Source organism: Protopterus annectens, chromosome 3.part1, assembly GCF_019279795.1.
Source record: "Protopterus annectens isolate FY-2018-M chromosome 3.part1, PAN1.0, whole genome shotgun sequence".
Taxonomy (NCBI): Eukaryota; Metazoa; Chordata; order Ceratodontiformes; family Protopteridae; genus Protopterus; species Protopterus annectens.
In genome coordinates this window covers 1633946757-1633974185 of record NC_056732.1, presented here as the reverse complement: position 1 = coordinate 1633974185, position 27429 = coordinate 1633946757, and the positions used below count along the sequence as shown (strand labels likewise).

Sequence of the window (27429 nt, the reverse complement as noted above, 5' to 3'; positions counted from 1 at the left end):
GGGAAAGGGAAGCCAAGGGTAATTAGTCTATACACCAAATTAACAAGCCTCCAGAAGGCCATCAGTGAAAGTGTCACAGACTATATTATTAGGGCTGAGATGGCTTTTACAGCACTTAGAAATGCTGGGGAGAAGCTCAGTGATGGATTGCTAATTGCAATTATCCTGAAAGGGTTGCCTGAAACTTTTAAACCATTTGCAGTACACATCACGCAAGATGATGATAAGTTGGGCTTTGGTGAGTTCAAAGCAAGGTTGAGAAGCTATGAACATACTGATAAATTTAATGCCAACGTAAGTAATGATAATGTGATGAAAGCAAGTGGCCTTGGGGAAAGAGTAAAAGCAGAGATTATATGCTATGGCTGTGGCCAAAAGGGACATAAGGCAAGAGAATGCCAGAGAGAATATAAAGGCCAGAGACAGTGGTGTAGTTTGTGTAAAAACTCTAGCCACAGGGACAGTAACTGTAGATGAAATAAGAAAGACAATGTGAAACAAGCAACTGACATGGTTGATCACACATTTGTCTTCAGAATAAATGAGCATCAAATTCGTGAATTAAAACAAAAGAGATTAATGGTGGACACTGGTGCCACATCACACATAATTAACGACCTGAAAAAGTTTAAATACTTTGATGCAACTTTCCAACCAGAGAAACACATTGAGGAATTTGCTGATGGAATGAGAACCTGTGGGACCGCACAAAAGAGAGGTAATGCAGAGGCATGGCTGCTAGACACAGAGGGGTGTAAAGTAAAGGTGATGACTTGGGCGCTGTATATCCCGACGTATGCACAAAGCATTTTTTCTGTTAAAGCAGCAACATCCAAGGGGGCCTCGATCAACTTTAAACAAGGCCAGGACCAACTCATCTACAAAAATGGCACCAGGTTTGATATAATTGAGTGTGATAGACTCTATTATTTAGACACATATAAAAACGGCACCAGATTTGACATAATTGAGTGTGATAGACTATCATTTAGACACATATAAAAACGGCACCAGGTTTGACATAATTAAGTGTGATCGACTCTATTATTTAGACACATATAAAAACGGCACCAGGTTTGACATAATTGAGTGTGATAGACTATTATTTAGACACATATAAAAACGGCACCAGGTTTGAGATAATTGAGTGTGATAGACTCTATTATTTAGACACATATAAAAACGGCACCAGGTTTGACATAATTGAGTGTGATAGACTATTATTTAGACACATATAAAAATGGCACCAGGTTTGACATAATTAAGTGTGATCGGCTCTATTATTTAGACACATATAAAAATGGCACCAGGTTTGACATAATTGAGTGTGATAGACTCTATTATTTAGACACGTATGATGTAGAAAACAATAGTGAGATACATTACGATGCATCTCAGAGCTGTTATGACATTCAGGCATGGCATAAAATGCTTGGTCACTGTAATTTCGTAGATGTGTCAAAATTAGAAAAAGTGGTAAAAGGGATGAAAATTAAAGGTAAAGTTGAGAGACCTAACCTAGACTATGAAACCTGTATGCAACGGAAATTTGTACACAGAACCAGATGCAAAAGCAAAAGTTGTGTTTGAACTAGTCCATACTGATTTGGCAGGCCCAATTGAGCAAAAGACGGCTTTAAGTACACTTTAGTATTTACTGATGACTACTCGGGTGTAACATTTGTCTATTTTCTGAAGGCCAAGAGTGATACAATCAAGGCGACTGAAAAGTTTATTGCAGATTCAGCTCCTTATGGGAAGGTAAAGTGTATCAGATCAGATAATGGCACTAAGTTCATGCCGAGACTTTCAGTCAGTATTGAGTAAAAATGTTATAAGACATGAAACATCCGCACCTTACTCACCCCATCAGAATGGGAAGGCAGACAGAAATTGGAGAACACTGTTCGAAATGGCAAGGTGTATGTTGATAGAGAGTGATTTACCTAATGAGTTGTGGACATATGCAGTAATGTCTGCTGCTTTTATTCACAACAGATGTTATAACAGGCGTGTGGGGCAGACCCCATTCTTTATGCTAACAGGGAAGAAACCTGATCTTTCAAGGATGAGAGAATTTGGATCAGTGTGTTATGCATACAGACAAGATAAAAAGAAATTCGACCCAAGATGTGATAAGGGGATCTTTGTCAGATATGATAAAAACAGCCCATCATATCTGGTTTATTATCCTGACACAGGAGGGGTCCTTAGACACAGGTTAGTCAAGTTCTTTACTAAGAATGTAGCTGAATGCCAGATTCAGACAGACGCAGAAGTGATAGATGAAGATCTTAATACCAGAAGAAGTGTGCATGTTAAGTCAGAATCAAAAGCTGACAGTCAAGATACAAGAGTAAGGCAAGAAGAGGAAAGGCAGGATACATACTACTCTAAAAGAGAGAGAAAACCACCTGTATACTTGAAAGTCTATGAGTGTAAAGTTGAAAACGACGATTATGTGACAGTTAATGTTGACTATTGTTACCGATTAATATGCAACACACTGCAGAGCTTTAAAGAAGCCATGTCTTCATCTAACTCAGAAAAGTGGGTCAAAGCTATGAAGGAGGAACTTAAGTCTTTAAAGGAAACCAACACATTTACACTCACCACACTGCCGGAAGATAAAAATGCAGTGGAGGTAGGTGGATTTTCACAGTAAAAGACAATGCAGATAATACTGAGACTTACAAAGCTAGATATGTAGCTAAAGGCTACAGTCAAGTCGCTGGTATAGATTATAATGAAACATTTGCACCAACTGCGAGTATGACATCTGTATGAAGTGTAATGCAGATGGCAGCTCAGTATGATTTAGAATTGCACCAGATGGATGTACAAATGGCTTATTTACATGCTCCTATAGACTGTGAGGTGGATATGGAGCAACCTGAAGGTTTCGAAAAGAAATCAAATAACGATGATAATTTGGTTTGTAAACTGAATAAGTCATCCTACGGATTGAAACAATCAGGGCGTAACTGGAACAAAATGTTGTATGATTATCTCTGTGAAAATAGTTTTATCCAAAACCCCGCAGACCATTGTGTATACACTAGACAAGCAGAAAATGAGAAAACAGTTCTAATTATATGGGATGATGATCTCATTATAGCAGCTAGTAACAATGAATCACTAAACGATGTAAAGGAAATGCTCAAAGCTAAATTTAAAATGAAAGATCTGGGAAAGCTAAGACATTTTCTAGGCATTGATTTTACCCAGAATAGAGATGAAGTAAAGATGAACCAAAAGAGGTACATTACGAAAATTCTTGAGAAATTTGGTATGTCTAATTGTAAAGTAAGAAGCACCCCTTCCGAACAAAAAACAAACTTTGAGTATGACAGTGAATTTACAGATCCAAGAAAATATTGTGAGCTTGTGGGTAGTTTGATATATGTTATGACAAGCACGAGACCTGATCTTAGCTGGATTGTAAGTAAACTTTCACAATATTTGTCACAACCGAATGAATCTCATTCAACACTAGCCAAACGTGTTAAGATGCTTGAAAGGTACATTGGACAGAGAGCTGTGTTACAAGAAAAGTGAAGGGAAACTTCAGCTTATAGCATACAGTGATGCAGATTGGGCAACAGATCAAAACTATAGACATAGTACAACAGGCTATTGCTTTAGCCTCAATAGAGATGGGCCTATTATTTCATGGAAATCAAAGAAGCAACAAACAGTAGCTTTATCTACATGTTTGGTAGAGTACATGGCATTAGCAGCAACAACACAGGAGAGTTTGTGCAGCTGTTGAGTGGAATGGATGGAGAGTGCAAGTATGTGCCAGTAACAATATTTGAGGACAATCAAGGAGCAATTGCTTTGTCGAAGAATCCAGTAAACCCACAGAGATGTAAACATGTTGACATAAGTATCATTTTGTCAGGTCAGCACTTAATGATGACAAAATAAGCATTGAATATTGCCCAACAGACATGGTTGCAGATGTCTTTACTAAACCTGCTATGAAATTGAAGATTGAAAAGTTCATGTATTACATATTTGGAATGTGAAGGAAAAGTTATCCAAGAATATGTTCTTAAAATGTATTTTGTGTACAGCGTAAAAGCAAGTGGGGGTGTTGGCTGATAATAATAAAGAGAGTGAATGATCGTATGTGTGCTCGTACACCGACGTCGTTGGAGGGGAGAGGTCAAGTGAGGTCACATGACCATGTGCTTTATAATAAAGGAAGAAGCAAGGGTTGATCCCCTCTTTCATTTTTAACCAGATCGATTGTCTTCACGTGTGTTTATTTTCCTCTGTAAATGTATGTCTAACCCGACTTTCTTACCCTTAAGATGATACCGCCAACAGAGGTAACTAGGTGGTGTGATAAAAGTATTTCAGTTTGCAATGTCTGCTTTTGGTGATTGGTGAGAGTACAATGTGTTAAAAGTATTTGAGGCATTAGAGGGGGATAACACTGGTTGAGGTATGTGAGCAGTGTGTACTAGGACCTATTGGAGAGCTGAGTAGACACAAGTTACTGTAGAGGGGTTGATGGTAGGAGGTGAGTTTGAAGAGAAATAGGAGACTAGTAATAGTGTAGAGTAATACCATGATGATGTTAGTTGAGGAGAACTGCACACCCCTTTAGAGCAGTGTCTTCTCTAGTAAGGTCAGACCACATAACAGTCTCCTTTGAAGCAAAAATTAAACACAGAACTCCAGCTAACCCTGGAATGTTCAGGAACTACTCTTAGGCTAACTTCTTACTATTAATTGATAACCTGGTAAACTTTTATGGCCCCATAAACCCTGAGAACACTGCTACCTACATGAAATTGTTCAACAGAAACCCTATACAATCATGTTAACAGCTGCTTAGAGGCACCAGGAAGAAGTACAGAACTAACTCAAAATAAAAGTCACCCAGGTGGAATCACAACATCAGTAGGCTGTATAACAGAAGGAAGAAAATCATGGCAAAAATTTAGAAGTGCAGCACCAGGCAGGGTAAAAACACTCAAACTAAACAACTCAAGGACAAATAAAGTGTACCAAAGCAAAATCTGAGGTAAGTTTGGCCTCCCAGGCTAAAGAAACCACAAGGCATTCTTTAGCTATTTCTGCAACTTCAAAGGCAATACACAATTGTGTGTGGAGGTCATTGCTAATGAAGCCACCTATACTGAGCCAGAAGATATAGCAAACCTGCTGGCTGACAAATTCATCTATAACATTATTCCTCTAGTCACCTCAATCTAACTTCAGGAAATGCTAGCAAATATAACTCCTCCTACTATTACTAGGGATTAGGTCCACAATGCTATCTCTAAGGCCAAGAACAGTGCATCAGTCCCAGGCTGCCTTCTAAATTGAGTGAAACATGACCTATCAGGCCCTCTGAAACAGTAGCCTCCAAAAGGCTTTGTGCCTCACGAATGCAGAACAGAAATAATCATCCCTCTGCACAATGGTGGGCCATCTACAGACCCTAAAAACTACAGATTATCATCATACTCTCACTAGTTTTATATGCAAAACTGTGAAAAGAAATATAATGGAAATGATCGATAATGACATAGGAAACGTCCAAACACTGGACCAAACCCAATTTGGTTGTGTCACGGTATTTCATCTATACTCAAAATGGTGGATTTCTTTAAGATCACCAATGCAATGGATTATGGCAAAATGCTTCAACTTGCCTACCTTGACCTGCCCAAGGCATTTGAAACAATGCCCTACTCAGACATTGTTGACAAACTGAAGAGGTTAGGTATAAACCCTTATGTCACCAGTGGCTAGCCAGCTGGCTCACTAACAAGACGCAGGAAGTTAGAATTGGGGAGTTCACCTCTACAAAGAGGTCAGTCACAAGTGGAATCCCTTAGGGATCAGTCCTGGGACCATTTCTTTATAGGTTCATAGGTAGGTACTAGGCTATCGGCCCAGGGGCCTACGTAAGCCTGGCCAACAAGGTTCCATGGCTTACGCCACCCAAGAAAGTTATTTTCCTGTGCCACTGCCGAGCAGAGACACAGAAGTGATTCCCGGGGTGTATTTCCTATTTCCCATCCACTTTGTGGCATTTAGTTATCTGACGTTAATGCCAATGTCAATGGCTTATGGCTGAGCAAATATGCAGATGATAGCAAATTAGGAGCAGTCATACAATCCTCCAATGGTACTAGTATTTTTCAGGAAGGGCTGGTATAGACAAATAACTTGTGTCAGAGCCATATACTAAAACTTAATGCCAAGAAATGCATAATAGTAGCCTTTGGGAAGTCCTCCACCCCTGGTAACTATCATTTTGAGAACACACCCCTAAGAGTCAACACATTAGTCAGGGACATGGGGACAAACATAGATAGTAATCTAGACTTTGGCCATCACATGTCTACCGTAGTGATGAAATCATTCAATGTTGTGCAACTTATAAACAAAGGTTGAAGGAGGTAATTTTTCTGCTGTATTCAGCATTCATCAGATCTGTCACTGATATAATACCTAACCAAGCAGATCCAACAACTGAAATGTCAACAGATGTTCATCATGAAAAGAATACAGGGTGTAAGTAAAATGTCCTAGTCAGACCGCCTCAAGGCCCTATCCCTGTAGTCTGTCTCCTACAGGCTGTTGAGGAGAGATCTATACCTGGCATACAAGATATTGCCAGACTCCACTCTGATGGACTTCCTGCATATCCACAAAACAAACAGCACCAGAATTACCTGCTCTAAAGACTTAACCTTGCCTGTGGTATAAATAGAATCTGCTGAAGAGACAGGCATGTATCCTCCTTAACCCAATTCAAGTGCAACTTGGACAATTGGATAGGAAACCGAAAATTCATCCCTCATAGGGCACCTTTGTCTCTAATGGACACAGGCAGCCTGTAAATGGTTCCTCTCCCAAGCAACTGATTACACTTATCAAGGATATCAAAACTTGTCAGAGATATGGGATGCATGGATAGGGTTAAAAAAGCCGTTGAGGTCATGAGCCTAATACAGACTTATGAGCCTATTACTGTGGGTATTCAATACCTGCAGAGTAATTAACAAGTGGAACATGCAGTATAAACAGTTCTAAAGAAATATTCTATTTTATCCGTTACCACAATGATGGTCTGTTTGGGTGACAACAATTGTTCTACCAAAGCAGATGGCTAACATGTGCACGAGATCAATTATTCCTGGTAGGGGAATATTTCCTTCCTCTGGGGATTGTGCGATCTCAGAGTTGGTATATATAATTAGCACTCGCTTGCCCCCCTGCAGAAACACTTGCTGTTGGTTCTACTCTGGGGTAATTCCAAGAGCATGTGCACAACGTGTCAATGTTACATGTATCTACGATTTGATCTTGACATTTCTTCAGTCGACATTGTGATTGTTCAATCACAAATCATGGGTCCCGTGTTCCTATCTCCTACAGGATAAGCTGTGATGCTGTGCCTCTAACAAGCCAGGGAATTCTCACTGGTGAGTTAAGTGACAAGATTTCTGACCGAATTGTAGGTGAACCAACTGAAAGTTAATATTAATGATCTGTTTTCTATTCCATTAGTACAGAGTTTGAATATTTCCACCTTTTTATATCTACTGTGCGACACTGGGCAGGTCACTTCACTAGACATTGCTTGTGAAATTTAGGTTAAATTCAGTAATACTCTCTTGAACTGCATGCCTACTAACTACCTATGAACTTATGATAATTAATTAATAAATAAATAAATAAAAAAATAATGTTGGTAAGGCAAAGTGGTAGCCAGAGATGAAAATGAGGGAGCACTATTCTCTTGCCACCAGATACGGTTTATTTATTATTCAGAGAAACTTCTAGTAATAAAATTCCTGATTCCATAATTGCAATACGAACGCAGGTCACTGAACTTACATTTAAATACCTAGAAAAAGCAAACAGACCCCTTCATTCTAAAGGTCTCCGACTTAAAAAATGTGATTCTCAAATTACATCTATTTACACAATTGGAGAATGAATCAGATTTTAGAGTGCAAATTGGCAATTTGGATTTGTACCCCTACCAACATCCAGTGCGAAGGTCGCTGCTGGGTCAAGAATTTCACTGAATCTGTGCCCCACCCATATTAGAGAGGGTAGTCCTATAAAGTGGCTTCACAGCAACCCTTGAAAGGGTCCTACTGTGTTGGAAATAATGGAGAAAGCAGACTGTCAGGTGGCTTCTCCCCACAGGTTGGCTGCAGATAACACATTACATTCAGGAAAGAGGTGAGGGCTTAAAGACACGCACAATAAAAAAAAGAATGCCTCAAAGTTCAGAGCAGTTATGAATCTAGGTCTCTACCTTTGCCTTACACAGTCTCTTTCATATGCTTTATCTTTAACCTATAAGCACGTATAAATGATGGTCAGGAGGACCCCATGACAGTGGGGGTGGTTAACATTTCCAAGAAGGTTGAATTACTTGGTAAACATAAATGTGAAATACACAACAACTTGGAAGAATGTGAAGGTAGGTCTTTATGTCTGCCAATCGATGGAGTCATAACATGTCAGATTAGAAAAATAAGATAATAAATAGAACAATATATAAACATTCAACGCTGATTGATTACAGGAGACTAACACATATGTGCAGCTATAATTACTTTCAGTATGTGGCCTACTTTCAGGCAGGCATTTTAACTTAAATAGTTGGCACATCTGGGCCACAGCATTTTTTCTCCTAATAAAATCTCTTGCAATAAAGGCAGACTGCTTTAGTGAACCATTTTTTTTTTAAAGTTGCAGGGCTTATAAAATATACAGAATACAGACAGAAAATAAAATAAAGTAATCTCCACCACTGTATGTTGAAGAATTCAGTTCAGAAACCTGTGACATCTACTACCATAGATTTCCCCATGTTTCTGTTTAAAGTATCTCATCCATAATTACTTGTGGCTCGTGAGGTGTTTCTTAAGAGTTATACATTTCTTCCTGAAACATCAATTTACCCAAGAGTACGTCAGCAGGTTTTTCAATGCTACTCTGTTGCACTATAATAGCGTTCAGGTTAAAAATCTTATGAAATTTCCTGACTGGATCAGCCACTTCATGTAATAAAACACATTAACACATCTATATAGCTATAAATATAGCTATACATACAAATAATGATACAGACATAGACACATATCCATGCACACATGTACATGGGCATGGGCATACACACACACACACACACACACACACACACACACACACACACACATTCGCACGTGTGTGTGAGTGTGATACCCACATAAATATGTATATGTATAGCTAATGTACATAAATACATATATACACACGTACACATATACAATATATCTATATCTGCCTATGTATATATATATATATATATATATATATATATATATATATATATATATAAATAAAATACATGTATTAATATCTATATTTATTAAATATAAATATATACAGAGACCCACACGCACCTATAGACAGATGCAGGTATCGAAGAAAATACAGGAAAATGCACAACAGAGGCTTGGTAACCACAGGAAAGAAATGTAACATTAAAGTGCTTTTGTGCGGGTTTCATTATCCAAGCTTACTAGAATCAGTTATACTCTTGAATTCTTGACAACTAATTATTCTTAACAGTAACTGGCACACAGCATGTTACTATTCTGATCATACTAGTGAAACAGCCTAATATAGGTCCAAACAAAGAAATGTTAAAAAAAGCTCTGAATGCATACCCTGTAGAAATAAGAGGCATTAATTCTCACAGATGGCAAAGTTGTCTGCCACGTCCTTCTCTCACATGTCCCAGAGGGCATTCATTTGAGCGTAGAGAACTAATACTGTTTGCTCCCTTTTACAAAAAAAGCACCAGGCCACATTTCAGGCAAAAAAAAAACATATATATGTATATTTAATCCAAATCCAGCTGCAGCCAAAGCCCTGTCTTCAAAAGCATATTTTTTGTTGATGTGTACAGACATTAGGCAACATCCTTAGGTCCCCAGGAGGCCCAGTGGAGAGAACATCAGTGTGAGAGTCGCTCTGACACAACACACTCGTCAGTGTCTGTTTTTAGGCATAAAGCTCCAAACTGCTTTGAAACTGAAACCTGTACAAGTACTAAGCAAAGATTCACCTGAGAAATCTTCTTTATTACAGAATAACATTATCTCTGAAATATCCCAGATTTATTTAGCAAGCAAATACACCTTACCTTATCAGTGCAGGTCTTGCAAAGGATATGCATTCCTCTGACCCATTAATGCAGGATTAGAAATAATGCTAAAGTGAATGAGTCCTTCTTGCCTGACACACTCAGCAAATGAACTTAAAACATCTATCTTGTACTAGCAAGCTGAAATGCTGAGGCTGTACAGTTGAAGAACGGGGCTCCAAAGCAAAAGCTCACAAATCCCTCAAGACAGGCTAATCGCAGCGCTGCGTCATGCAAAAGGTGTAGCAGGGCACATGAAATGAAATTTGCCTCCAACTAAAAGAGCAGCACAGGAAGCGTTCCATGTCAGGAGATACGGATTACAACAGACTTGCTTGTGCATTTCACCGGGTCTAGTCAAGTACTTCTACAACAGTAATGCAGCCCAAACGAACCTTACTTGTGGTGTCCTAGCAGCTTGCAGTCCTTCACGAAAGACATCACACTGCAGCACTGCTTCTGGAGAACCTGAAATCTGAGCCAAAACAGCTAATGGTATTTTTTTAAGAAAATTGATTAATGCTGTTTAAAACAAATGAATGCAGACAATTTCCTCAATTCATTTCAATTTGTCTTTCCCTCTTTTGCAGGAGCCAGTATCTGCCCTGAAAGATTAACAGCTGTTATCACTTAGATAACAACTTAGATAACAAGGGGTTTACCCATCTTTGGAAAGGCGGTAAAACTTTTTCTAATACCATGCCAGGAGACAGTTTGAGAACTGAAAATGTGTGCTTTTATCTTGTTTTTGAAAACAGCAGCATCACAAAAGCATTCAAGAATTCTTATATCTATTTCTCCATCTAGTATTAATTTAATAAACATATTGTATGTTGGCTGTGCTCATGGATGAGCCTAACACCACTTTTGTTCTGTAGACGTCAGACAGCACCTCTGATGTCTGTACAACGTACATTTTTAATTGTATTAATTTGTTAATCAGGTAAGTGAATTGGTAATAACAGACCCCTTTCAGCCACAGCATAGACCATAAGGACAAAGGTAAATGCTATGCATATGAGCACTTTAGACAGTCAACTAGCATGTTTTTGGAAGGAAACCTTTTCTGAGACTGGGAGAATATGCATAATGGTTAAAGGTCTTCACCTCATAGCTACAAGGTACAGGGTTTGATTCTGACCATGGACTATTGGCTAGGCTTAAAATGGCCCTTCAGGGCAGTTAACCTAGTATTCACCTTCGAATCTACTGTCTTGGGTTGGAGGTTGGCATAATGGTTTAAGTGTTAACCTCACAGACAAAAGTACAGGATTTGGAAATTAGCTAGGCTTAAAATGGCCCCCAAGGGCAGTTAGCCTAGTACTTACCTATGTACCACTAACAAGGTATCAGAATTGAACTCCAGTCCAGACCCAGTCAAACAGATTTTAACCACTGAACCATCATGGCAACAGGGGACAGAATTTTCACTATACCTTTCACTGGATTTGTCAACCTTTATTTTCATATTCAGGCATGTGTGCACCTAAGAAAAGGGACTTTAGCTCATGGGAGGAGGTGGCATAATGGTTAAGTTCTTTATATTACAATACAAGGTACAAGGATTGATTCTGACTTCCGGTTATTAGCTAGGCTTGAAACAGACTGCAATCCGATAGCCTAGCATTTACATATAAACCTATGAATGAAGTCACATAGGCAGTTTATAATTAGCAGCAAGCACACTGTAAGCTGCCTGATGTTGATGCTAATTATTACAGCATGCTACTGCAGCTATAACCTCTGGATGGAATCTTAATCCCGCCTTCTGTACTCCATCAGAGTTCCACAACAGCTTTATGTATCAGGAAATGAACATTGTAGCATCCTTTATAGGGCAATAGGTCCGCATGCTGAAGAAATTTCATTAAGTCATGTCCTTTAACAAAGAATGGCATAATCACAGACTGCATCATGTATTATGCTACATTAAGTCATAATAACAACCCCCTTAACTGCTGCAGGCCCAGGAACCTAGTACCTATATTTGCTTCCAGACTGTTTCACAAGAAGGATTGATAGGTTTCTGATTCTCAGAGTCAACTTAATACTCAAAGCCAAAGTGCAGGTGGCTAGATTTTTTTTTATTTATCTCTGGAGCTGCAGCTGACAGTCCTAGAGCCAATATGGAGCTGGAGTAAGGCTCACCATCTGTGCTTGAGTCTGGCGCTGGAGCTCAGGTGATTCAGTTGGCAGTACACCTCCTTCTTCACATTAGTTCACCTAAACTAACAATACATTTTTCTTTCCAACCCCTGCCACCTACAGAGACACCATAAATGATCTCTAAACAGCTTCATCCATACCTCAATTTGCAATGCTTATTGGGGCAAAAACATGTATATGCAATTGTTGAGAAGCCCCCCCTTCCCACGGAAGAATGCTTTCATGGAATCTGGGAAAGTCTTACCCCCACAACTGAAAAAAGGGCACAAACACAGGCAAGGCCTTTCATACTACGGCTCATGCTGTATGTTGCTGCTTTGAACCTACTGGAATATTCTTGACATTCCTGAGCAACACTAATTCTCTGCAATGCATATCCATGCATGCTGTGCATGGATGTCTCTCCCCATACACACTAGCTAATGCAACCCTACATGATTCCAGGTCTATGGTTAATTGTCGAATAGACTAACCATTGAATGTCATATCATCGAACCTTAATCATCGAATGTCCATCCAACAAACCAGCTTCGTTGAACCTGTGAGACAGGGAAAATAACTAGTTGGCAAACACTTTCCTGTATCACTTTTCCCCACTGTAGTTAGGGGAGCTGTGGGGGCTGTGGGGGGCAAAGCCTTCCCACATGGATGAGTTTGAAATAGTGTCACTTGTAAGACAGGGAAGCATTGGCCAACTATATATTTTCCCATCTCATAGGCTCAATGAAGTGCTGGTTCGATAGATGAACATTTAACGATTAGGGTTCAGTGATGTGCTGTTCAATTCTTTGTCCATTCAGTGATTAACCATGGACCATATGGTTCCACCACAGCCTCCATCAGGGGTGGTCATGTACTGGGAATATCTTTGCCCCTACCACTATCCCCAAAACAGGTACCTCACTAGTTAACTTAAATGTTAATGGATCAACAGCTTTCCAAAACAACCAGAGCTGTACTAGCAACACAGAGCAGCTTCAAATCTGCATTGAGTATGGAGTAGCACTGCAGCTACAATACCAAAATGGAGCAGGTCGAGAGCTGTAGTAGGAACCTGGCCATCAGGCTATCATATGCACAAAAGGGGTATGAACAGTGATTTCAAATAATGTTAATGAGCCTGTTAAATTAACACAGTGAATTCAAGTGCAAAATCACAGGAAGAAATGTACATAGCAATGGCTTGTGTAACAGCACATCTTTAAGCTATGGAAAAAGAATATCTAGATTTGGAAGTATATAACACCTTAGTGTGTTTCGTTTGGCCCCTATCAATCCTGCAACTACTGAGCCCACATCCACTGTATGCCCCCTCATTCCTCCTTCCCTGCTTCCCAGTACAAAGAGATGCCAGGTGGGGGGGGGGGACTGACAGCCCTAGATTGGTGCCACTATCCAGTCTGGATAAGAGGTTTTTCTAAGCTTCTAATTCCTTCCTCCTTTAGGCCAGCTACTGTGAAATTCTTGATATGCTCAACACATTGGGGTGAGAACTTCCTCATACTTGTTAAGGTTCATAGGTTCATAGGTAGGTACTAGGCTATCAGCCCAAGGGCCTATGTAAGCCTAGCCAACAAAGTTCCCTGGCTTACGCCACCCAAGAAAGTTATTTTCCTGTGCCACTGTCGAGCAGAGACACAGAAGTGATCCCCGGGGTGTATTTCCTATTTCCCATCCACTCATCAAGATTTTTCTTGAAGAGTGCAAATGAGGAACTTTGCTTGACATAGATGGGTAGCCTGTTCCAGAGTATAGGAAGTCTCTGGGACAGGAATCTATGTCAGGCATTCCTTGACAAGGCTTGCACCACTCCTACCAACGCCATCCTTGTACATGAAATACACACCAAAATACACACCTGAGTTTCCACTTAGGTGGAAGTCCTGTACTGAAACCTGTACTAATCTGTCATAGGTTCAAAGGCAGTTACTAGTCATGCAGTCCAGGAAACCATCAATCTAAAACAAACTCCTCCAGCTGCGGAGCTACTGATCAAGCCTATGTCGGGGGGGTCATGAACTATGAACTTACATACCAGACAGCACAAGAGAGTACTGAAGCCTTAATGAAGAAGAACACTAAGCAAAGCCTCTTGATTAAAGAAAAAAGTTGACCAGTCCAAAGGACTAAAGATTTGACCAGAATATCTAGAGGCCATCTAGAAACAAAAATGGACAAATAGAAGAAGAGCATGTGATGTCATTTACTGGTCAAGGATGGATGTATTCAATAGAAGTTTTCAGTTGTGAAAAATGTGAAAAAATACAGTAAAATGTTAAAGAAGGAGCTATCAATGCCACATAAATTTCCAGAAAGTTCTCAAAATCTGAGTACAAACCTATTTGAATTACTCTGAAGCACATGACTGCTTCTTAACAGCAGGTTACACTGACGTGACAGAGAACGTATTTCACGTCAGAAAACTGCAACTGAAATCAGTATCTGCATGTCAGGGAAATCCAGGACTTGGCTGGATACACACGAGTCAAAAACTTAAAGAAAATGAATATAAGAAGTCTTAAAAGGAAACTGCCACTGATGTCAAAACTGCTAAAGATGGAATATAAGAAAGATTAACAAGAAGATCAGACCGACAGACAGAAGCACTAATTTCAAAGAGCTATATAACTACCAGAACTGTTAACAGATAGAGCTGGTATGTAGCAGACTTAGGCATGGAGTCTAGTGATGGCAGACAGGATCATCAGCTACTTGATTTCCTCCCATCCCATCTTATTGAAGCAGGCTCTTTAAATGCCTCCACAACCAGGCCTGTAGTAGCAATATGGAGCAGCTTCAAATCTGCATTGAGTATGGAGTAGCACTGAGGCTCCAATACCAATACGGAGCTGATCCTGAGCTGTAGTAGGAACCCGGCCATCAGGCTATCATATGCACAAAAGGGGCATGGGCAGTGATGATGATATACTCTTATGACTGTTAGTGATGCAGAAGGATATTCTGCTCAGGTAGGTCAACTGGCCTTCTTATAGTTTTATAGGTTCCTAGGTAGGTACTAGGCTATCGGCCCAAGAGCCTAAGTAAGCCTAGCCAACAAGGTTCCCTGGCTTATGCCACCCAAGAAAGTTATTTTCCTGTGTCCCTGTCAAGCAGAGCCAAAGAAGTGATCCCTGGAGTGTATTTCCTGTTTCCCAAACACTCATCAAGATTTTTCTTAAAGAGTGCTAATGAGGAACTTGCTTGACATAGATGGGTAGCCTGTTCCAGAGTATGGGAAGTCTTTGGGACAGGAATCCATCCTTCCAGCATGTCCTATTTATTTTGGTGACAAAGTTTAGGTCCCTAGAACGTGTAGCTCGGGGGTATCGGGATTTCTTTAAGTGGAGCATGTCCAACAGCTCTGGGTTTGACATAGCTTTATATGTTATGCAGAAATCACCTCAGAGTAGGCGATATGCTACGGAGTAAAGCTGGAGTTTTTTGAGACAGTCAGTGTAGGGCATCTGTTTGAGGCCAGTAATCCTCTTTGTGAGGTACTTCTGTGGTCTTTGCAAGTGCTGTAGATGTCTTGTGAGATACATTCCAAAAGGGGCGTTGTACTCTATAATGGGTCTAATGAGTGTCGAGTAGAGGGGAAGAATGACCTCTTTTTTCCTGGATGAGAACTCTTTTGTGATGAGGTGTGCCATGTAGAAGGATTTCCTGACTACTGTGGCGATGTGATTATCAAAGGAGAGACTACTGTCCACCTGGGTCCCAAGGTCTTATCACACATTTGGCATTAAGTAGACTGCCGCCTATGTGGTAGTTCATGGGTACAGAGTTTTTACCAAAGGGGATGACAATGCACTTTTTGGCATTGAGCTTGAAGCCATGGCTCTGACACCAGGCATCTGTCTCAGTGAGGCCCTTCTGTAAGATGTCCACATCATTTGGAGACTCAACTATGGCTCCTAGTTTGCAGTCATCTGTGAACTTTGTTAGCCAAAGGCCTTCTGTGTTAGCTTGTACTTCAGAGAAGTAGATATCAAACAGGAAAGGCCCCAGGACTGAACCCTGTGGTACTCCACTTGTCACTGGTTTGAAGTCAGATTTGGAGTCTGCAACTTTTACAGTGTGGTTTCTGTCAGTGAGCCAGTTAGCAACCCATCTTATGATGTAGGGATTTATACGTAGTTTACTGAGTTTAGCTATAATTCCAGAATGGGGGATGGTGTCGAAAGCATTGGCAAGGTCAAGATAGGCTGTGTGAACCACCTTACCCTCTACGGCTTTGGTGACTGCCTCAAAAATGTCGATCAGGTTTAGGAGGCATGATCTGCTTTTCACAAACCCAAACTGGGTGGGGTCCAGAGTTTGGAGGTTACCAATGTCTTTGTTTATGAGTTCCATGATGATACATTCCATGGCCTTGCAGACCAGGCTCGTCAGGCTAATAGGGTGAAAGTTCCTGGGATCAGTGGTGGCTCCCCCTTTGTGGAGTGGGATAACTGTTGCTGTGCACCATTCAGTGGGCACAAAACCTGATGTGAGGCTATGATTGAACATGGTGCTTAGGTGGGGAGCCAGTTCGTTCTGAAGTTCATGTAAAATGCAGCCTGGGATGTTGTCCGGTCCCATGGATGCTGTGTTTTTGGCTTTAGAGAGTGCAGCTTTTACCTGCGTAGTTGTGATTACAGGGATTCTGCATTCATCCTGTACAGATGTGGGCCCTTTAGGAGGTGAGAGAGGGTAAAGTTAGCACTGAACCTATCTGCCAGGATGTTGGCAATATCAGTTGGTTCTGTAATTTTCGTGCCATTGTGCTGTATCTCAGAGCAGATCTGGGTGTTGCCATTGAGATTCTTGACATAGCTATAGAATGCTTTGTGGTTGTCCTTGGAATCAGTGGCGATTTTGTTTTCGTAGCTTTAGAGGATCTTATAAGGGATCTCAGCTTCTTACTGAGACTGTCCAGGGAGTTCCTCCACTCATGGGATTTTACTCTCTTTTGCAACAGTTTCTTCCTTCTGTTGTAGAGTTTGTTTATGGCAGGGGACCACCTGATTGGCTTCCTTCTTTTGGAGGATAACGTCTTTGTTCTGTTTGGGATAGCACGATCCATGCACTCATGTAAGTGCTTATAGAGTGCATTTGTGTAGGACTCAGTAGTCATAACTGTATTGTCCATCTGCATGGATGTCTTGAAGTTCGCCTCTTCTGTCTTAAGAAGCATGAAGTTGGCTTTGGAGAAATTTTTTACCATGGCTTCCTTAATGGGGGGTGGGGGCAGGATGTGGATATCTTGGGTGATTAGCTTATGGTTGGATCTGAACAACGAGGAGTTGACTTCAGGTGTGGAACATCGGTCAGTCATGTTGGTAATGACTAGGTCTAGGATATTGCTACCCCTGGAGGAGGTGTGGATAAGTTGATCCAGGGCATTGAAATTTATGAATTCCAGAAAGCATTGAGCAAAGGAGTTGGTACTTGAGCAGTTTTCCTAGTTAATGGTGGGCTAGTTGAAATCGCCCATTATTAGGGTGTTTGGTTGAACCCTAACATTTTCCAGTATATCAAGAAAAGAGGAGTGGGAATCCTGGGGCATAGTGGGGAATCTGTAGCAAGCTAAAATTTAGATTGCAGTTTTGCCCAGAGTTAGTTGCACTTGGATAATCTTGGATGCATTATGCTGAGCAACTAGCCTGGTGGTGTGGATATCCTTAATGAATATGAACACACCACCTTCTAGAGATTCTTTCCAGCCATTCTCAAGTTTCAAAGGCCATGGCTGGAAAGCAGCAGTGCTAAACACATCTAAAAGTAACTGTTTCCCATAAAACACTCTGTATGCACCTGTAAAACCACATAAAGTGTATTTTTGGCTATTGGCCTTCCCTTTAAAAATGGTCACAGGCTCAGAGGAATATAGCCTAATAGCAAAACAAAATGTGCAACACTGTACCACAAAAACAAAATGTCAAGTTACGTAATACAGAGTCCAGAAATGCTGAAAAAAAAGACCAAAAATACAAGAGAGCAACACACTGAATATAGATTTTCTCCTTTAAGCATGTTTTTTTGCTAAGACAAGTCCCCCACAACCGAGAAAACTATATACACCACACATTGGAAAAATGGAATATTCTGAGCAATAGTAATCTCAGACTTAGTATTTGTAAGTCCACCTTCTTGGTCATTCATTTTCCACATTCAAGGACTCGGTATTATGAGTCTCAGCATTCAAAAGGTTACCATTCTAAAATTAAATATGCAGTTTATGCAGACTTATGAATACATGTTACACCATTAAATAAAAGTTTCAGCATCTCAGGTGTTCCTAAAAATAGGATGGTGTTGTAGCCTTATGGAATAATGCCAGTAAACAGAGATGTACTTTTCTATCACTAATAGTGTGACTCCACTTTTATTTCCTCCTGTTTCAGTTTGCCAAACATATTTTTCTAGCAGTGACATGCCATTATGCCCTTTCCCTGTGATAAGGACTTCTAGTATCATAGGATCATAAGATCATAGGAGGTTACTAGGCTATTGGCCCTGAGGGCCTTATAAGCCTAGCCAAGAGTTTAGCCCATGTTTAGACAAGTCAGCACCCAAAACCCCTATCCAGCAGGGGCACAGGTAGAACCCCAGGGGTATATTTTCTGTTTTCCATCCAGTTATCCAGGTTGTGCTTAAAAATGGATAATGAGGTACTCTGCTCGACATGGAGAGGGAGCCTGTTCCACAGATGGGGGAGTCTTTGGGACACAAATCTGTCCCAGCAACAAGTCTTATTGATATCACAGACCAGGTTGAGGTCACACATATAGGTCACTCGAGTGGAGCTTGACTTGCAGCAGTCCCATCAAGGCGGGGTCTGAGATTGCTTTGTATGCCAGACAGAGGTCACCTCTGAGGAGTCTGTATGAAACAGAGTAGAGGGACAGGGCTTTTAGCCTATCTGTGTAGGGAAGATGTTTGAGGCCTTGGATTCTCCTGGTGAGGAACCTCTGTGGTCTCTCCAGCTGTTGCATGTGCTTTGCGAGGTACATACTGAAGGGGGCATTGTACTCAATAATTGGCCTTATAAGGGAAGAATACAGGGATGCTATGAACTCTTTGTCAATGGAAGAGATACCCTTTCTTATGAGGTGGGGTATGTAGAAAGCTCTCCGTACAATGGAAGCAATGTGGTGGTCAAAAGTCAGGTTGCTATCAACCTGGGTGCCCAAATCCCTCACTACTGATTGTGTACTTAGGACATTGTTATTAATGTGATAATATGTGGGGATGTCACTCTTCCCAAATGGGATGATGATGTATTTTTTGGCATTCAGCTTCAGGCCATGTTTCTGGCACCAGTCATTTGTTTGGGTGAGACCCTCTTGGAGGATGTCCACATCACTTTAGGAATTGATGACCACGGCTCATCTGCAAACTTAGTCAGCCATAGCACACTAGTTTTGGCCTGCACCTCAGAGAAGTTTATCCAGAATAACAGAGGCCCCAAGACTGATCCCTGGGGTACACCGCTCGTTACGGGTCTACTGCTTGAGGTGGCTTCCCCTATTTTGATTTGGTGGGTTCTGTCAGTCAGCCAGTTTGCTACCCATCTGGTTACATATGGATTGATGCCTAGTTAAGATAGTTTATCTATTATGCCCTAGTGGGGAATAGTGTCCAGGGCTTTAGCCTAGTCAAGGTAGGTGGTGTGCACTGTCTTCCCCTCTTCCATGGCTTTGGTGACTGTCTCAAAGAAATCGACCAGATTTAACAGACATGACCTCCCCTTGAGAAAGCCAAACTGTGTGGGTTCGAGTGTTTGGAGGTTGCCAATGTCCCTGTTAATGAGGTCCATGATAATCCGTTCCTTGGTCTTGCAGATCAGGCTAGTTAGGCTAATGGGTCTATAATTTCCCGGATTGGTGGCCTTTCCACCTTTGTGTAAAGGGATGACAGTGGCTGTCCTCCACTCAGCTGATACAAAGCCAGTACTCAGGCTTTGGTTGAATAGGGTGCCTAATGGTGCTGCAAATTCAACCCTGAGTTCATGTAGGATGCAGCCTGGGATGTTATCGGGATACATGGAGGCTGTATGTTTTACCTTTGATAAGGCAGTGATGACATGTTCCCTAGAGATAAGGAGTGGGGGGTGGGTACTGGGGATGTCCTGATTTACCGAGGGGGGAACAGAGGGGAGAAGTTCTCACTGAATCTGTCATCCAGTAGATTGGCTATATCTACAGCATTTGCATATGTGGTGTCCTTGACCACCAGTTCTGAACAAATCTAGGTGCTTCCTTTGAGATTGCGGACATATGTGAAGAAGACCTTATGATTGTCTCTAGTAGATTTGGCCAATTTTGACTCAAAGTTGGCTTTACAGGATTTACTGGTGCTTTTATTTGCTTGTTCAGGCTAAGGAGAGATTGCTTTCATTTGGGCACCTGCTCGTTTGTAGACCTGAACAGCAATTTTTTTGCCTTTTGTTATATAGTTTATTTATTGCAGATGTCCACCAGACAGGTTTACTCTTCCTTGCAGAGGATGAATTTGTCCTGTCAGGTATTCCTGATTACATGCATCTATATAAATGTCCATATAGTACTTTGGTGCAGATTTGGACATTGGTGCCAGTTCCTACAGAGGGGGATGGGGCTGTGAAGCTGTTTATACCATCCCTCAGGAGGTTATAATCAGCTTTGGAGAAGTTTTTTTGTTTGACCCTAGCTAGAGGGGGTCAGGGGAAATGGTGATTTTGAAAGTGACCGCTTTATGGTTAGATCTTACTAGGGAGGATGATACTATGGGGTTCTGCAGTGGTTATTCATCTTGGTTAATACCAAGTCCAAGATATTATTACTTCTTGTGAGAGTATTAACTAGCTGTTACAAGGCATTTTCATTGATAAAATCAAAGATATTTTGGGCATTTGTGTTATGACATGAGTAGTTTTTCTAATCTATGGTTGGGTAACTAACTAACCCAGGATCAGGGTAAAGGGTTGAATCTTGATAGATTTGAGGAGGTTCAGACAGGTGGAGTGGGCATCTTGAGTCAAATTTGGGGGACTGTAGCTAGCTATAATTTGAATAGGGGTATTGTCAATGGTTAACTGCACCTGGAGTGTCTCCTGTGCACCATACTGTCTGACGAGCCTGGAGGTGTGTGTGTCTTTAATATATATTAAAAATCCATCTCCTTTGGCTTTGCTGCCCACAGTTTGTGGTCTGAATGAATGATAGGGTGAGTAACGATGTAAAGCTGGGGTGCCTTCCACAGCTTTGAACCATGTTTCTGTGACTGCACAAATGTCAGCATATTTCAGAGTTAAGAATGCTTGCAATTAGTGCAGTTTCATGTTTAGACTCCTAGCGTTTAGCAGCATGAACTTAAATTTGCATTTTGTTGAAATTTTATTGTTGGTAGTATCAACTTCATAACTTTTCCTAAAAAAGTCATTATGGGGGAGGCAAGGGCCTTTGCCAGAAGCCTGAAGCCCAAGTGAGACAGATGCTGGCCATCTCTAGCAAAGCATCATGGTCTGTTGATCATATCTTCCCAGGCTGTCAGGTACTGGATCCCCTTGGAATGACACCAGAAACTAAGCCAATTGTTAAAGTCAATCATTTTCTGTTTGTATTGAGGCATCATTCTGGGTAACGGTAGAATGTTCCTTAAGGCTACAGACATAACTGCCTGGGACACATATTCAGTGAGCTCAATCATGTCTCTCTTCATATAGTCCAGGGACGTACATCGCAAGTCATTCATGCCAACATGGACTATGACAAAGTCATAACAGTACCTGTTGTTGAGAGACTTGAGTGCATGGGTAATATGGTGGATTCTGGCACCCGACAAACAACTAACTGTGACTTTCTCCTTATCCAGCCTGGCGAGAGGCACATTCGTGTGTCTCACAATGGAGTCTCCTATGACTAATATGCTGGGTTTATGGTTAGGCCTTAGTGGTTGTGAGACACTGGTGTGTGGATGGGTCTATATATTAAATTGTCAAAGTTCCACAACTTCGAATCACTAAACATCGACCACTAGTGATCGAAGTTGCAGAACATTGAACAATTTAAAAAAAAAAAAAAGGAAAAAAGGAAAGAAAAGTAAAAGGGTTTAAGCAGGGGGCAAGCCCCCCCCCTGTACCCCCACACCTCCCCGTTACTTAAATATACCAACTCCGAGATCGTGCTACAATGTAGCAAAGGGAAATCTTCCATTTCTGCACCATACTCCGTTAAAGTGCAATCTCGGAGTTGGTATATTTAAGTAGCGGGGGTGTGCTTAAAACAGTTACTTTTGTTTTTTTTTTTTTTTTTTTATCAGATATTCAAAGTTTCAGAACCTCGATCATATGGGTTCGACCATATGGTGTTCGAAGTTCTGAAACTTCAATTATCTGATATAGACCCATGTGGACTATGCATGGTATGTGGTGTGGAGAGTTGTGGAGTTTGCATGTGTTTTTGCCTCTGAGGTCCCTTTTGCTTGGGTTTGTTTTTGTTAAAAACCTCTGCATATGTGGGTGTGTGTTGTGTAGTTGTGGGTGGTGTTTGAGGTGTACTGATTGTGTTGACAACCTTCTCAGTGCCAGATATACTGGCTTGTGAGGGAGAGAGCATAGGCTCTAGCTTCTTTATGTAATTGCATCTTTCACAAACTGTGTTCCTAGATGGTAGTAGTAGATGGTTGTCTGTGTAGATGAAGTAGTTGATGCACTATCTCAGGATGCCCATATCAACCAGGCTGGCAAGAGAAAAGTACAGTTGTGTACCTACCATAAATGTAGATGTTCAAGTGTATTCACTGTTGCAGCCATTACTCTTGGGTTATCCTGCTGGCAGACTACCCGAGTCAGCCAGAATTCCAAAGTCTAGGTCCGGTGTCAGTTGCTGTTGCCTCTTCCCTGACGTCAGTGTGCCAGGGGTATAAAAGATGCAGCCAACGCCATATTCTTCAGTTTTTCTTGCCCCAGATGTCAGGTGCCCCTAAATTGGAAGGCTGAAAGAATATGCCAATAAAAATAAATGCACAAAAATAACATGTCCTTCATCTACAAGCAAATACACCAAAAAGGTTGTATAGGACAGAGAAGTGCAGATAAGCCCCAGCAAGGAAAAGGGGGATGGTGGGTGGGTAACCTGGACTGCAACAGTGAATACACTCGAACATCTACATTTATGGTAGGTACACAACTGTACTATGTTCATCGTGTTTCACTGTTGCAGTCATTACTCTTGGGTTGAATCCCAAAGCTGAGGTAGAGTGGCTGGGATAAATAGGATTAGGAGAGGCTATGAGGCCCTGCAGAACTGCAGTGGCAAAGCCTGCTCTGGACTTAGAGTAAAGAGGTAAGTGGTAGTGCTTTGTGAAGGTGTGCACTGAACTCCAAGTTGCAGCCTCTAAGATATCTTTGGTTGGTATTCCTCTGAGGAAGGCTGCTGAAGTGACTGCTGCTCTGGTGGAATGAGGCCTAATGTCCTTAGGCACTGATTTGCCATGTTGAAAATAGCAGAAATGGATGCAATGGCCTATCCATTTAGAAATAGTCTGTTTTGAGATAGCCTTTCCTTGGGAACCTGCAGCATATGACACTAAAAGTTGCTCAGTCTTTCTAAAAGCTTTAGTTCTGTCCAAGTATAATCTTAACTGCCTGTGTATGTCCAAAGAATGCAGAATTTTCTCACCCTTGTTCTGTAGATTAGGATAAAAGGTTGGCAAGTGAATGGTTTGGTTGAGGGCCACACTGGACACCACCTTAGGCATAAATGTAGGGTTCGTTCTCAGGAAAGAATTCACTTACATGCCACTTCGATATTTTGCTGTTTCGGCGTTAAAGCTCGACCAAGTCACATTCGCTAACCTGCGTCTTTGGTCAGCTGATAGGAACCCACCAAATATCCTCTCCTGCCTGAATCTGTTAGGCCATGATTACACAAGGGCAAGCATACATATACCCCTGAAAATAACCCCAGGGTATCAAACCTTGTCAAATAGATTTGGAAAGCATGGCTAGGCTTAAATAGGCCCCCTGGGGCCGTTAGCTTAGTAATCCCCTATGAACTTGTACTTATATGTGTCACCTCCCGTTGTGATTATTGTAAGGCAGTATCCCAGAGACTTCTGCATGTCGGGTATACCACCTTCTTCAAGAGAAGAAATTTGCACCTGTTTTTATCAGGAGCTTCCTTTGTGGGTGCATGTAACACCTGCATCATACAGTCTAGGATAGCTGCCTGTAATTTGACACACACATTTCCTCTGCAAAGCCCCATACAATGAATGTTCTAGATATTTCAAAAGTATCTCCTTGGCAGAGATATTATTCTGTTGAGATGGTAACGGATTGCAAATTAATGAAGCAGGATTCCATTTTCATTTCTTATGCTTGCTGTCTGGGTTTGGGATTCTCAGCTTCTGCAGGTTACAAATGTCCAGTGTCATATCCTTTGAAATGTCCCACTGCCAAAGAGTTGTACAACATTTTTAAAAAAACTTTCTGACATAATTATAACCAATTTCATTCATATACAATGAACAAATTTAGTTTACATAATTACTTTCCATTAATATAATTAACAATTTTCCAACACTCATAATATTATTATTCATCTGTTACCTGCCTGCCAACCTCCTCAGTTGCACTTCCTGTACCACTGATTGCCTATACTGTTCTGATATATATATATATGCCACTTACCTAATAGCATTCCCCCCACTCTTTTTCTTGAATTTATTTTATAATACTCAATATGTGACAGTCTTAGTTCGATATTTCATTTTCATTTTCTTGTAAGTGTTTTTTTGGCTGCCAGCATCATAAACTAAGCAGAGAGGTTTTGTACCTTGGCATTTCTAGAGCTAAACTGTAGCTTAAGAAATTAATTTCCTTCTTTATGGCCACTCATTCCCATTCCCACAGTATATCTGATAGGATAGTCTGTAGTGCAATTTAAAAAAAAAATAAATCAATCATTTATACACTCCTAAAAAAGAGCTTCAATTTTCTATTTCTTCCCCTTTACATTGCCAACATTTTTTATTCTTTTTTTAACCAGTTAAGTCGATTGGACTTAAGTTTTCTAAGGCGACCAAAGAACACTTTCTGGTTAAGTGTCTTGTTTAGAGTCACACAGTAGGTGAACTGAAGGAATCAAACCTGTACCCTTGACTACAGAAAGCAACTCATTAACAGTTCAGAGCCTTAGCCATCTGTGCTAACTGGCAGACTAACATTTAATCACCATTTGGGAAAAGAATGTGTTCTGTGCCATGACTGTACCAGTGCAAGCATTTCCAAGTAAATATTCTGAATTTCCTTGATTTTTGTCACATATTTACATGCTCTACACATTTCTTCCCATTGGTATTTTGCTATTAATCTGTCCTCTTCTCCCAGTCTATCCTTATCTCCTCAGACTGATTTTTATAGTTCTCGTAAAGCATTTTGCGTGACCCACTTATTATTCAATTTTTGACTATATCTTCTGGTTCTTTTTCTTTCAGAATTTTTACTAGAGTTGGCACTTAATTCCGTGCCTCTCTTTTCCCAACCCCTTGTGTGTACCAATTCTTGATAGAGTAAAAGGTCCCAATCATGTAACCCAAACAGTTGTTTAGCCTTTTCACGTTCTGTTACATTCCCTGCTGGATGATCTGTTCACAATTCTATTCCTTAGCTAGTTTTCTCTGATTACATCCAGCCATCTCCTATCTACCATTCTATTTTCAACTACTAATTCCCCTATAAGTAGTATTTCCTTTTTCCAAACTTTCAGTATGGCGGTTTTAACCATATGTTCTGATACTTTATATTTATAATGCTCTGTAAAGTAATTCACATTCTAAGCATTTCCGTCTAGTAAAACATTTTTTGTCTCTCTCTGGTAACCATTATTTTCCATTCAGATCTGTAACCTTCTGCTTGGTTTATATACGTACAGTAAGTCACAACTGGGTGGCCTTAAAACAGCCCCTCAAGTCTGGCAGTAATAGTCCCCTGATCCAAGAAAAGGATCACCTTATCCCACCTGACCTTTGATCTCTTTCTTTCCTAGATAAATTTGTTCAGCTCCTTGTTAAATGTTTGCTATAGCTTCTCTTTTTGAGCTGCAAAAAGTAAGCTCAGATAGTATTTTCACTGCTTGCATTTTATTTTCTAAAGCCATACTTATAGTCCTCCACAAGGTATATGTACTGCTGAACTAGTGCATGAGTATATGCATTAACTACTTCATGTATGCATGCATTAATTAGGTCATGTGTACATGCACTTAGTTCATGTGTATATGCATTAACTAGTAGATGCATATATGCATTAACTAGTTCATGTGTATATACATTTACTTCATGTATGCATGCATTAATTAGTTCATGTGTACATGCATTAATTAGTTCATGTGTATATGCATTAATTAGTTCATGTGTATATGCATTTACTACTTCATGTATGTATGTATTAATTAGTTCATGTGTATATGCATTAATTAGTTCATGTGTATATGCATTAACTAGTACATGTGTATATGCATTAACTACTTCATGTATGTATGCATTAATTAGTTCATATGTATATGCATTTAATTCATGTGTATATGCATTAACTAGTACATGCATATATGCATTAACTAGTTCATGTGTATATGCATTAACTACTTCATGTATGCATGCATTAATTAGTTCATGTGTGCATGCATTAATTAGTTTATGTGTATATGCATTAATTAGTTCATGTGTATATGCATTAACTACTTCATGTATGTATGTATTAATTAGTTTATGTGTATATGCATTAATTAGTTCATGTGTATATGGATTAATTAGGCCACATGTAGATGCATTAATTAGTTCATGTGTATATGCATTCATTAGGCCACATGTATATGCATTAATCAGTTCATGTGTATATGCATTAACTAATGCATGAGTATATGCATTAACTATGTCATGTGTGTATATGCATTAACTAGTTCACATGTATATGGATTAACTAGTTCATGTGTGTATAAGCATTACCTAGTGCATGTGTATATGCATTAACTACTTCATGTATGTATGCATTAATTAATGTGTATATGCATTAATTAGTTTATGTGTATATGCATTAACTAGTCCATGTGTATATG

General features: G+C 40.3%; 1 protein-coding gene across 4 annotated transcripts in view; it reads right to left on the bottom strand.

Annotated features, from left to right (window-relative positions):
* CDK14 (cyclin dependent kinase 14) overlaps positions 1–27429 on the bottom strand; it is a 3129234-nt gene that overhangs the window by 2606433 nt on the left and 495372 nt on the right. Inside the window, exon 1 of one of the 4 annotated variants that reach the window (XM_044067661.1) lies at positions 10576–10633. The exons of 1 other annotated variant lie outside the window; for it this stretch is intronic. Coding sequence is in view for 2 of the 3 variants with exons in the window: in XM_044067658.1 (XP_043923593.1) it covers positions 9702–9782 (81 nt within the window). In the remaining variant the exon portion in view is untranslated. 2 more of the 4 variants (XM_044067659.1, XM_044067658.1) reach the window with 2 other exon arrangements.